Source organism: Cnephaeus nilssonii, assembly GCF_951640355.1.
Source record: "Cnephaeus nilssonii genome assembly, chromosome: 14".
In the NCBI taxonomy this organism is placed as follows: Eukaryota; Metazoa; Chordata; class Mammalia; order Chiroptera; family Vespertilionidae; genus Cnephaeus; species Cnephaeus nilssonii.
Window position 1 is genome coordinate 77,631,848 of NC_137085.1, and position 12,892 is coordinate 77,644,739.

General features: G+C 65.0%; 1 protein-coding gene across 1 annotated transcript; it reads left to right on the forward strand.

Annotated features, from left to right (window-relative positions):
- The first annotated feature begins 236 nt into the window (after positions 1 to 236).
- On the forward strand, positions 237 to 7,787 carry NINJ1 (ninjurin 1). Its single transcript, XM_079790388.1, has 4 exons — positions 237 to 405; positions 5,632 to 5,857; positions 6,410 to 6,570; positions 7,340 to 7,787. The coding sequence occupies exons 1-3, from the start codon at positions 331 to 333 to the stop codon at positions 6,562 to 6,564; spliced, it is 456 nt and encodes a 151-aa protein (XP_079646514.1). The 5' UTR covers positions 237 to 330; the 3' UTR covers positions 6,565 to 6,570; positions 7,340 to 7,787.
- The last annotated feature ends 5,105 nt before the right edge of the window (positions 7,788 to 12,892 follow it).

The following is a 12,892-nucleotide window of genomic DNA, read 5'->3' on the forward strand; positions in this document are numbered from 1 at the left end:
GCGCACAGTGCGGGGCGCCGGCCTCCGTGGCCCCCGGCGTGTGCGGATGGCCGGGCTCTTGGCCCCGTTTACGGATTAACATTGGCCTCGACGGGGGCGCGGAGGAGGGCGGGCGTCCCCACTGCACCGGCGCCGGCGGGAGGAGCGGGAGCAGCGGGCCCTCTCGGAAGGGGCGGGGCCCCGGAGCCCCCGGAGCTGCGGGCGGGGCCCGGGGCGGGGCCTGGGGCGGGCGGGGCCCGGCGGTCTGGGCCCGGGGCGGGACACCCGCGGCGGGCGGCGGGCGGCGGGCGGCCTCAGGCTCGCGGCGGAGCGGCGGCGGCCGTGCGCACCATGGACTCGGCCCCCGAGGGGTTCGAGCTCAACGGTGACCTGCGGCCGGACTCGCCCGGCGCCCCGGATGCCCGGGTAAGCCCTCCCGCCCCCCGCGCGGCCTCCGGGGGCCGCCTCCCTGGGCTTCGCGCCGCGGCTCGGGCACCGTGAGCCCCGCGCCCCCCGCCCCGCCGCCCGCAGGTGAGGGGCGCGGGCTGCTGCCGTCGGGCGCGCCGGGGTGCGGAGCCTCCCCTCGGCCGGCCTCCGCCCGCACAGCCGCTCACTCCAGCCGCCGTCTGGTGCCGGCGCCCCGGCGGGAGGGGGCCCAGCCCGGCCCCGGCGGCAGTTTCAGGCCGCGGTCCGTGCCGCCTCCCGGGGGCCTGGGCCCCGGCCCGCCCCTCCCGCACCCACCGCCAGGCCAGGGCAGCGGTGCCCCCATCAGAGCGGTGCCCTCCCGCCCCGGGTCCCCTCTGCTGCTGGGCAGGCCCAAGCGGCGGTCTGGGCCTCTTGGGGGCCCGGCACCCCAGCCTGGGTGTGAAGCTGCCTGGGCAGAGCCTGGGGACTGGTCGGCATTCTTTCCGTTTCTGCCCCTGGGGTAGGGCCTGGGGGCGGGATGATGGGGCCCCAGGTGGCGTGGTTGGAGCCCGGGTCGCACACAGCCATCATTTCCCTCCTCCTCCCACGGCAAACCTCCGGGCGCCCCTTGCCGCCCTTCCTGAAACCGGCAGCCGGGCCCAGGGCGCCCGTCCCGGTCAGAGGAGGAAGCTCCGAGGAGGGAGCTCCGTGGCCCTGCCCGGCGGGAGCCTGGAGCCTGGGCTGCGTGCGGGAGCTGCTGCCCTCCTGGGCTGGGTCCTGGGCTGCGGCTGTGCGGGGCGCACAGCAGGTAACACCAGGCCCAGCGGGTGGAAGTCAGTTTGAAGGGAGGGGTCCCCTCACCTCCCAGCCTTGGCTGCACACTTCGCTGCAGACTGCTGAATGGGGGAGGGGGCGCTGCATGGACCCTGGAGGGGGAGGGGGCGCTGCATGGGCTCTGGAGGGGAAGGGGGCACTGCATGGGCTCTGGGGGGGGCGGCTCTGCATCCAGTAGGCAGAGCAGACAAGCCCCAGGGGCTGGTGTGATGGCTGTGGGCCTGGAGGACTGGAGTGTGCAGGTGTGCCTCCTACCCCGCGGTGTGGAGCAGGGCCCCCGAGGCAGAGGGAATGGGGCGAGAAAGGCCCTCAGGCTGGGCCTCCAAGCGTGTCTGCCTCCTCCGCGGCCTGGCCACCGGGGAAGAGGCTGGGTGCGGTGTGGGTGGAGTGGGAAAGCTGAGGGCCCTGTGGCTGCCACCCTCCAGGCGCTCCCCAGCCTCTTCCCTCCCCTCCCACGCTCAGGCCTGCCTTGCTGTGTTCAAGGCACTTCACTCTGCCTCGGGTTCTCCTCTGTGAAATGGGTGGTAGCAGTGCATTCCTCGAGGTCATTGCGAGCACCCAAGGAGCTAACGTGTGAAGTGCCGCATCTCCGCCTGCCACACGCCCTCTCCTGGTGGGGCGCCGCCGCGTGTTCCCCGCAGGTGCCGGACATGCGTGACTCTCCACTACACGCTCCCGGCTCGTCCTAGGCCCTCCCTTCCTGTCCCTGCCAGAACCTGAGCCTCAGGCACCAGGAGGGCGGGAAGAAAGGTTTGCTGGGAGGAGGGATAAGCCAGAGCACCTGCAGGGGCTCTTCAGGGGAGGCGGGGAGGGGGGCTGTGTCCCCAGCGTGCCCCTGGCCACAGGAGAACCAACGGGGAAGCCTGGCTGTACATGCAGCCGTGGGCAGGGGCAGAGTGGACCCAGCCTCAGTTTTCTCGTCTGTGAAGTGGGGTGGTATGGCTCACCCCCAGGTGGCCAGGCCGGCGGAGGAGTCAGACTTGTAACCTGTGGGCAGACAAGCCCCGCTGGGCCGGGGCAGTGGGGAGATCCGAGATGCTCCTCACTGTGTGCTCGAGCACGTAGGCCCATCTGCCGGCCCTCCCGGCAGTGTTTTCTTTAAGCCAGCTCGTCTCTGCCAATGGCAGGCGGGACGGTGAGTGTCCGTGTTATTGTGAAAGCGGCCTGCAGCTATGTCTTGCCTGGGGGCTTGGGCGGGGGCAGCTGGGGACACCTGCAGCAGATCCTGGGGCTGTGGCCAGCCGAGGACAGCAGGAGGTGGACGGGACGGGCCACGGCGCGGCCCGAGGCGCTGGGGGACTTTGCTCCTCTCCTTTCTGCTTTCCCGGCAGATTCCAAGGCTGACAGGGTCCTAGCCAAGTTCTAAGGTGACGTGGATGTGGCCGCAGGGTCACTGGAGGCCAGTGCTGAGCCCACAGGAAGTGGGTGTGCCCAGCCCACAGTCCAGCTGCCACCGGAAACACCCCCTCCGTCCTCCACCAAACTTCCTGCCTGGAGCAGGTCAAGACCTCTTGCTGGCTGAGGGGGGCAGTTTGGGGATGGTGCGGGCCTATGTGGCCCCAGGCGGTGCCTGCACAGCCTGTGCAGGTCTCAATGGCAGCTCCGATGAGGGACACCCGGGCCCTGCCAGGCCGGTTAGGTCTCTGTTCCTGGACAGCCCTCCTCCGCTGTCGGCCACCACTCGGACCCCTTATGCCATCCCGCCAGCCCAGTTTACAGACGGGAGAGAACCGGGCACAGGGCAGGGATGCCGGTGGGGGGGGGGGGGGGTGGGCAGGTAATGAGCCTCATAGATTTGTTGGGGCCCTCGGTCTGTCACCCAGCAGATGTGAAAATGGGCTCCGGGCGGACAGGCGGGACTCCCTTGCGGCTCCTTGCTCTGCACTGTTCTCAGGATTGGGGTCCAAGGCAGAGTGGAGTCAGGCCCAATGGGAGGGGGTCAGTAACCAACCCCCCAGGTTCTACAGGGGCTCAGTGCGCCTCAGCCCGTCCTGCCTGGTCTCCCCGGAGAGCAGGGGTGGGGACTGGAGGCTCAGGAAGCCCCCTCCGTCTCTTCCCATTCAACCCTGGGTGCCTCAGACCTGGGTTCAAATCCTGGGTTCGAATCAAGTCCCAATCCCCCTCCTGCTGAACGGAGGATGCACAGCAGTGTGTTCTGGGCCAAGTGGCCTGGGTAACTGTGAGCTACCTTTGGAGAGGTGCCACGAAACCCTCTGTCCACGGAGGGTGGGCAGCCCGGCACGCAGTCAGCTCCCTGCCCACGAGGCCCCTTCCTGGCTTTTAGGGGAAACAGTCGGACAGCCCCGAGTCACCCAGCTCCGGGCACAGGGGAGGCTGGGGAGTCCTGTTGGCCCAGGAGCACATTAACAGGGTGTTTGTCCCCTGCACTGCCAGGTCTTGGTAGGAGGTTCCCAGGGTGGCTCCTGGCAGCTGGGGAGGCAGGCAGCGGTTCATATGGGCGTGTACATATGTGTGAGTGTTTATGCATGTGTACATATGCCTGTATTGTGTATGTATATATGTGCATGTTAGTATGTGTATGTTAATACACGTGTGTCCACATGTGTGCATGTTATGTTTATGTATTGGCTTGGTTTTATGTGTGTGTGCATGTTTGTGTTTATTTGTGGGTGTATACGTGTGGGTGTGTGTGCATAAGCTCGTGTGTACGTATGTGGCCCACAGAAGGTGGAGCCCCTTGTGAGTCCGCACCTGGCTTTTCCTCTGGCGTGGAGACTGGGATGAGCATTGGGGTGCTTCGAGTGAGAGCACTCCGGCCCTCTTGGTTTCTGAAACTTAGGGGCACGCGTGACTGGGCGTGGGTGAGGGGTGGCTCATGCTGTGGGGCACAGGCCGTGGGCAGTGCAGCCGGTTGCAGACCCTGGCGAGGAGCAGCCCTGAAGGCGAGGGGTGAGGCATGGCCCCCGCCGTGAGCGCAGCTGGAGCCCTGCGGGAGGCAGAGGAGGCCCCAGGGGCTGCGAGGGAGGAGCGTCCGGCTGGCGGCGGGGCCGCAGAGCCGCCTTCCCCGTGCCTTTGGGTCTGGAATTTTAAACCAAGTGGATTCACTCTTTAGAGCCACTCACGTGAGGGAAAGTGGGGCAGGCAGCAGAGCCACCGGTTCTGTGTGCCCGTCCTTCCTGCCTCCGGGCACGTCGTTCGGGACCAGATTTAAACGGGAAGACGCTGCGGCAGTGAGGCCCTCCCTCCGGCAGGCGCGGCCCCTCCCGCCCCCGCCCCCTTCCCCGCTTTCCCGAGTCTAGAAACAGGATCTCCTGTGGCCCCAGGAGGCCCCCTGCCGACCGGTCCCCCAGGAGGCCAGTCCCAGCTTGGCAGCACGCCGGCCCCTGAGGACAAAGGGCCAGGGCGGGAGGGCCAGTGGGGGCAGTTTGAGGTCACCTGGGGGTGGAGACGCCCCGAGTGGCAGGGGCCCTGCTGGGAGCGGGCTGTTCTCAGCAGAGGCGAGGGGGTCTGCCTGGAGGGGGCGAGGGGCAGCTCCTGTGCGGCGGGTCACAGTGCCGCCTGCGGGTGGCTGAGGGGTGGCCTCGGCCGTGTCCTCACAAACCCCGTGCACACGGGCAGGGCCTGCGTGTGGAGGCCTGGGCGGGACTCGCCTCCCGCCTGCAACATCTGTGTTAAACGTGTGCAGCTTTTGGCATATCAGCCACATTGCAATTATGTGGCTTAAACTTTTTAAATGAAACTTAAGGACGATCTAAGCCAGTGATGGCGAACCTATGACACGCGTGTCAGCACTGACATGCGTAGCCATTTCTGATGACACGCGGCTGCTGAGGCAGCCACATGCCGAGGATGAAACATTTGCTGCTCCTGAGGATGAAACATTTGCGAAATAATGTTTTTTCCTCAAAGTGACACACTACCCGAGTTATGCTCAGTTTTTTGGCGAAGTTTGACATACCGAGCTCACAAGGTTGCCCATCGCTGCTCTAAGCTCAACTGCAGCCTAGAATTCCCAGGCGGCTCTGGAGTCTGCTGTGCGCCCTGCTCAGCGGGGGTGGGGGGTGGGGGGGTGCTCTGGGCAGGGCGGGGTCCAGGCAGGCAGTTCCTGGCGGGGCGAGTGAAGGGATCTGGCTCCCACCCCAAAAGCCACCTCTGCCCCGGCACCCCCACCCCCAGACCGGGAGGCGAGGATGGGGGTGCCGTGGGCAGGGGCCAGGGAGGCTCCCAGCCTGCGTGTGCGCTGAGGCGGCGCGTTTCCTTCTCTTCCAGGACTCGGTTCCTAGGGAGGGTCTTGCAGGGGCTACTCACCTCTTGGGCCTCTTGTTCTGTTAAGCGCTTCCTTCTCAAGCCTCAGCTGGGCCCCCACTTCCCCGCCTGTTCCGGGAGGAGCCCCGGGCGGGCCTGCAGCCCCTGCTGCCCAGTGGCCAGCCCGCTGACCGCCCCTCCCCACAGCCCACGCGCTGGGGCAGGAACAGGCCCATCAACGTGAACCATTACGCCAACAAGAAGAGCGCGGCTGAGAGCATGCTGGACATCGCCCTGCTGATGGCCAACGCCTCGCAGCTGAAGGCCGTCATCGACCAGGGCCCCGGCTTCGGCTTCTTCGTGCCCCTGGTGGCCCTCATCACCATCTCGCTGGTGCTGCAGATCAGCGTGGGCGTGCTGCTCATCTTCCTGGGTATGCGCCGGGGAGGGGCGCTCACCATCGGATACCTGTGAGCAGGGAGCCCTCAGTTGGCCCCCAGTCCAGGGTGTGCCCCAGAGGGCCCCCCGTGGCTCTGTCCTTCCCCCCACGCACGGGAGGGCGCAGGAGAAGGTCACGGCACACGAAGGGCTGCCCGGGCCCTGACTCTCACAGGGGCCGGCGGGGTCCTTTCCCCCGGCCGGCACCCCGTCCCAGGTGCGGGCAGGCCTGGAGCGGCAGGGCTCCGGGGTGCCTCCCCGCCCCCTGGCTGCTGTGTGACCTCCTGCGGTTACTTGACCTCCTGCCTCAGTTGCCCTGCCTGTCACGTGAAGGTGAGGCTCGCGGGAGGACCGCTCACAGGACACTCAGAAAGGTGCTGGCCGTGTGACCGCAGGCGCCAGGCCCCTCTGGGCTTCCGGCCGGCCAGGCCCCTGGTCAGTAGTGCGTGAAGCAGGCGTGTCTCTGGTGGACGGAGGTGGCCCTGCTGCTCGGCCGTGCTGGGCCCGGCGGGCGGCCTGGGCAGTGTCCACACCCTCTCGCCCACAGTCAGGTACGACCTCAACAACCCAGCCAAGCACGCCAAGCTGGACTTCCTCAACAACCTGGCCACCGGCCTCGTCTTCATCATCGTCGTGGTCAACATCTTCATCACGGCCTTCGGCGTCCAGAAGCCTGTGGGGGAGCTGGCGCCCCGGCAGTAGGCTCCGGTGAGTGTGAGGACCGGCGGGCCGTCCCCCGTCACAGCCCGCCCCGGCCCTCTGGCCCTGACCGTGAGCTGGGCCCCCGACCTCACGTCCCCCTCTGCCGGGCCTCGTGGTGGCTCCTGAGCTGAGCGTTCCCACCCCACGCGCAGCCCTGTCCTGCTCGGAGGCTGAGCAGCTGCCGGAGGCGCCGAGGAGGCCAGTGGCCCTCCTGTGCAGAGCGCCCTGAGGGTCGCCAGGGCAGGCTCAGGAGGGCACTCTGCCGAGCTTGACGGCAGCAACGGGACACGGGGCGCAAGGGTCCTGCACTCGGGACCCCGGCCAGGGCTGCACACCACAGGGCGGTGGGCCTGGCTGCCCAGAGGAAGGGTGGGCTGCTGACGGGCAGCTGTCTGTCCAGCAGGGACCCCCCTGGCAGCGTGGGAGCCCCACAGAGCACCTGGACGGCAGCGTGCTGCCTTGTTCGTGGCATGATGACCCGGCCGGGGATTAATGGCCAGGGTTACCTCAAACATGACCCTGACTCTCCCCAAGCCTCAGTGCCAGGGCCTGGGGCCCCTCCCGACCCTGTTCTCCAGGTTCCGTCAGTGTGTGCTGGGGCCAGGCCCTCCAGCCCTCAGTGACTCCGGAGGGGAAACTGAGGCTTGCCCAGGTCAGAATGGGGCTTTTCTGGAGTCGGAGTGACACCGACACTGTGGACACCACTAAGGCAGGGTCACAGGATGGCCCGGGGCCCCTGGCCTGGCAGCCCTCACCACTCTGCTGCCCTTTGCAGATGCCCGGCTGATGCCGCCACAGCCACACAGACCCCAGGAGCTGCCTCCGCCGTGGGCCCCGGCCTGAGCGCTGCACCCCTGAGAACGCCAGAGCCAGGACTGGGCTGGAAGACACTCTCCAGCGAGTCCTGCTCCATCTGTGGCTCCTCCCCCTGAAGCCGGGGCAGCGAGGCCAGAGGAGGAACTAGATCCCAAGGAGGGCCCTGGCCAACAGACACGCAGCAGGCCCGAGGAGGGCGGCGAGGGCCAGGGCCAGCCCTAGTCTGGGGGCATTTCCAAAAGGACAGGGAGATGCCCCTCTCCTCCAACACACCGCGGGGGCCCCGGCCCCTGCCCTTCCTGCCTGGGACCCTGGCCCAGCAGCTTCCCCCGGGGCCCCGCCCTACGCCCACCTCCCCCAGCCCCGCTTTTCTAAGCACAAATGACCAATAAAACGATTGCTCCTCCCGTGCGGCTCCCAGCACCGTCTCCCTCCCTCCCTGCCCGGCCGGCCTGTGCCGGCCTCTCCGCCAGGCAGCCGGCTGGCTCACACCTCGGTGCCTCCGGCCGGGAGCTTGGGCGGCTCCTTGGTGCCTGGCATCTCCAGGCGGTTTCCAGGCGGAGACCAGAGCCTCAGGTCCCCAGTGCCCAGTGTCTTGTTTTCACAGAACGGCTGAAGAGCGCCCGCAGCCCCGGCCCAAGACCGTGGCCAGGGTCACCGCGGTCGGAGCCTCCCCGGGTGTGGCCAGCGGGCGGGCAGTGAGGGAAGCGCACAGCGCTGACCCACAGCCTCGCGGCCGCGGCCGGGGCTCAGGCGGCCGGAGCGTGGTCCCGATACGCCAAGGCTGCGGCTGGATCGGTCAGGGCACGTGCCCGGCTGCAGATTCAGGCCCAGCTGGGGCGAGTACGGGAGCAGCTGATGGATGTTCTCTCTCTCTCTCTGAAATCAGTAGACACGTGTCCTCTGGCGAGGACTGGAAAAACAAAAGAAGCTTCAGTTGCAACCTCCCAGGAGTGGGCGCCGGCCTGACCGATGGGCAGCCCGCGGGCCGGCCCGACACTGGCTGCGGCTCACGGCGGAGCGACCCCCTGCCCGGCCCTGCCCGGCTCAGGGCCGCCCCGCACTTCTCAGGCCCAGGGCCCGTGGCGCATTTGTAAGGCGACGGCCTGGGGTGCCCGTGTCAGGGTTGGGGAGGCGTGGCTGGTCCCCACATCAACTTTGGGGGCATTTGGGGTCAGAAGCCTAGACTGGAGCCTCCTCGGCTTGGGGGCAGAGTGGCAGGCAGCTGCAGGGGGCCTCCTCCTGGGCACTCCGCCTGGGCCCCTGACCGTCTTCCCTCCTCCTCTCCCTCGTGACCCATCCGACGTGGTGCCCGGCACTGCCCTCCTATTGGGAGGGCAAGGGGAGCAGGGCTGCGCCAGGTGGGCTGAGACCCCAACAAGGGCCTGGTGCTCTCTGGGGTCTGACCTGTCTCGAGGGCTCTCACTGCACCTGGCTGGAACCCCCAGCTCCCTCCATTCACCCCCAAGGCCGCCAGGGCCTGAGCCCTCACTCTGCCCTCTATCTCCTCCACCAGGACCCCTGCTCCCCCATCTCCTGGTGGGGCCTGGGGTCCCTAGGAACCCCTGTGGTCTTCGCTCCTCCTCCTCTCCCCATCACTTCTCTCCCACACACACCCAGTTCCCTGAAGACGGTCAGGTGACCCTGCCATCCGGTCTGTGGGGCGGGAAGGTCAGCTTGGCACAAAGGGGTGGTCACCGGAAGTGCCTGTGGGCGAGACACCCAGGCGTGAGCACAGGAAATGCTGAGCGGTTCCGAGAGTGCTGGGGCTCCGTGGCGCCGGGCAGCCCTGCGGGGGCCGGGGGTCCCGTGGAGAGGGCTCTGAAGGAGGCCCCTGTGGATGCGGTCCAGGAGAAGCAAGAGGGCAGAGTGGGCAGTGGGGGGGGGGGCGTAGAGTTGTGCGGGGTGGGCCTGGGTGGGCAGAGTGTCCCCCACACACCGTCTCGCCTGCTCCGCTCTGAGCACATCTCACCTTCCCCTCTGAGGCTCCCGCTGTGCCTGTCCCCCACTGGCCCTGTGCCAGCCAATGAAGTGCCCTGTGGCCCCCCTCACCCCCGCTCCTGGCCACCCAGTGTCCAGGCCAACGTCACTGCACCTTGTTCCTGCGTGGCCTGTGGCCCGCAGCCACGGGGAGCCACGGCAGCGCCTCAGACGTGGCCAGCAGATGGCTTGTTTCCTTCTTCAGCCGGGACCAGGAAGTCTGCGTGGACACAGCTGGGGGGCAGCCCCAGATGGGGGGGCTGGGCCACCAAGCCAGGCTGGCCTGCGTGGGTGCTGGGGCATTGGGGACAGCCCCATCCCAAGGTGCCCCGCCAGGCAATGATGGCCCCCACCTCCCAACACACTAGGTCCCCGGCTCAAACCTCAACAGCCACGCCAGCCCTGACCCTCACTCCAGACATGTCCCCATCTTGGGCCTTGGAACGCGCCACCACCTCCTGGGACAGTGTCCAGCCCTGCAGTCCTCCCAAGGCCTCTGACCCTCTACTGGACACTATCACAGGGGGCCATTGGGTTTACTTGGCCTTTAGAGCTGTGGGCTGGCCCCACTGACCACCATGTCCCCCTGGCCATTGTCTGAGCCCCGCCCACCCTCGCCATGCCGGCCTAAGACCAGGCTGCAACCCATCCTGCCCACCCGTCCCCACGCGGAGGAGTTCTGCCAGAGGGGTGAAGTGGCCCCATTCATGCCTGTGCTTCTACTTATGGGACCTTGGTCGGTCTGGGTCTCCCCACGGGTGCCACCACCCATGGACTGTATCTGGCACACAGTAGGTCCTCAGTAGGCGTCTACAGCATTCTCACTCATCCATGTGTGCTGAGGCCCAGAGAGGGGGCAGAGCAGAGCCAACGCTCTGGGCTCCTCCTGGACCCTCACACTCCACTCCTACCCACCGCTCCTGAAGCTCAGCCCTGTCCCCCCAGGGGACATGAGAGACCCCGAGCATGAGTGAGGGTCTAAGGAGCACACACGTGTGTGGGGGTGTCCTGGAGGGACAACAGAGAGAAGGGGGTTTGGGGAGGGCTCAAGAGGGAACCTTGAGAGGGACGAGCCCTGCCTGTGGCTGCACTGGCTTTGGGGGAGCCTGGAGTGGTTGCGGGGGAGGGAGCCGCATGTGGGGCCTGAGTAGGGTTCTGAGTGGGACAGGGCAGGGGACTGTATGCTTAACCTTCTTTCTGTAAAAGATGGGCGATGATGGATGAATGGACCAAGAGATGATAGGTGAACTGATTGGTAGGTGATAATAGATAGATACAGGAAGATAATTGAATACTTGATCAACAGAGAAAAGAGAAGTGGATACATAAGTGATAGGTGATAGGTGAAAGATCAACAGACATTAATGCCAGACAGGAGAAGACGGACAGACGGGGTGGGGTGAGGGAGCAGCTCGGTACCAGAGAGCTGGGCGGGCCTCTGCCGCCCAGGTGCCCTGCAGGCATCTCCTCGCGCTCAGGGGGGCCCAAGGGTGTCCTCGTGCACCCAGCACACCGTGTCCACTCCCGCCCGGCTGACCCGCGGTGTCTAGGCCTGGCTCCCGCTGCAGGCCTCCCTCTCCTGGCTCTTCACCCTCACCTTCCACTCAAGACCCCAGCCCACTTGAAGGAGAAAGGGAGAGGGCGACCAGGGCAGGCCCTCTCGCCCCCAGGAGGTGACAGCGGACAGGGTGGGGCTAGGGGACCGAGAAGGGACCTCCCTGGCCCAGCAGCGCCTGCCCTTGGGGTCCTCTCGGCAGGAGATGAGGGGCCCAGCTGCCCCTGGCCAGTGCTGATGGAGGCCCCAGTCTCTAAAGCGGTCCCCTTCTTGCCCCCGATACACAGGGGAGCCAACCCAGGCTCCAGGGCAGGCCTAGGGCAGGACAGGCCCACCCAGTGCTTCATCTCCTGAGCCCTGCAAGCCGGGCCCTGTCTGTGAGACTGTGGTCCAGGGCCCGTCTGGCAGGGGCCTGACCCAGGGCCTAGTATGGCCTGGGGTTCATGCAAAAGTTTGGGGGGATACAGGGGAGCATGGCGGGCGGGGCTCCCTTGGAGCGCTGCCTCAGCTGAGTCAGTGGAGCATAAACAAGCCATTCCAGCAGCGTCAGCGCCCTGTGAGACCGGTGCCCGCAGTCTCCATCCCCCTCGCCAAGGGGAACCCCGTGTTGTGCAAGATGCAGCTGCATTTCGGGCTCTGAAAACAAGTGCTTGTCATACAGCTTGTACCAGCTTGGGCCAGAGCCAGTGGGACCCAACTCTGCCCCTCGGTTCAGAACTATGTCAGTGGCGGTTTGCTCAGTTTGTTTTATTTTATTATTATTACTAGAGGCCCGGTGCATGAAATTCACGCACTGGGGAGGGTGTCCCTCAGCCCAACCTGCACCCTCTCCAATCTGGGACCCCTCGGGGGATGTCCAACTGCAGGTTTAGGCCCAATCCCTGGTTGCCCCAGAGCTGATCGCCCCCAACTACCCTCCCCTGCTGGCCTGATCACCCCCAAGGCTTTTATTAGTATAGATATGACACTTCACAGAAAATTTCACTAACCCTGCTTTACAATAAGGGCTTAACAATTGAAACACTGGGGCCAGACACCAAGATTTCCTTTCTTTGAATAGTGGAGGGAATAATTATCGTCTTTAAGTTGCCCTGAAATTAAAATGAGATAATGACTTTAAAAAGTATAAAAGCACCATATAAAGACAACTGTCTTTTTCATGTACTGAGAAGACAATAAAGTGGTAAAATGAAAAACACTATTTTTATTCTTCCCCTTCCTTCCTTTACAGCCTTTATTTAAACTTTGAAATTTATAAAAATTTCACTCCAATTTTCATTTCTTTACATTCAACATTATTTTGTATTGGTTTCAGGTTTTATATTAGTTACAGAATAGTGGTTAGACAATCATACACTTTACAAAGTGTTCCCCGATATTTCCAGTACCCACCTGGCATCATACCATCATTACAACACTATTGACTATATTCCCTATTTAAGTGACAAAGGGTTTACAGGTTCCTTCCAGTCTTTCCTTTTCTTTCTCACTTCTTCCCTCATTTTCCTTATATAGCATCTCCATTGGCCATCAAAGCTCAGTGAAGGCACTGGGACACGCTGGTTAGCACTGGGAGCTTCTCTGAATCACATCAGTCAGTCCAGTACCCTGCAGTGCAGCACCCCTCCACTGAGGTGGCACTGCCCTCAACCCCCGCCTCAGGGCTGCAGGTCCTTGCCCCTCCGCCCGGTGTCCTTCCATGCCCCTTGATCGCTGGCCGGCCCACCCGCGTCTTGGGGCCACTGCAGAACCTCTGTCTCTGCAGGCGAGGCAGATCCCTGCCCGCCAGTCCCCTGCCCCAGCCCGAGCCCCCTCTGGTGCACCCTGCCTCACCAGGTTTTTGCCATTGATCTGTGGCATTGGTGACAGCACACTCCTAGCAAGCCTGGTACCCAGCGGGGCACAGGGTCAGTTCTTTGCCCAGAATGTTAGAGGTTGCAGTAGCATTTGCAGATGTCGCCCAGAGCCTGCTGGCGA

Excerpts from the sequence above, each read along its gene's own strand:
- NINJ1 (XM_079790388.1), top strand. The coding sequence starts at position 331 with ATGGACTCGGCCCCCGAGGGGTTCGAGCTCAACGGTGACCTGCGGCCG. Across the intron at positions 406-5,631 it reads CCGGCGCCCCGGATGCCCGG|CCCACGCGCTGGGGCAGGAA; the intron begins GTAAGCCCTCCC and ends CCCTCCCCACAG. Across the intron at positions 5,858-6,409 it reads CGTGCTGCTCATCTTCCTGG|TCAGGTACGACCTCAACAAC; the intron begins GTATGCGCCGGG and ends TCTCGCCCACAG.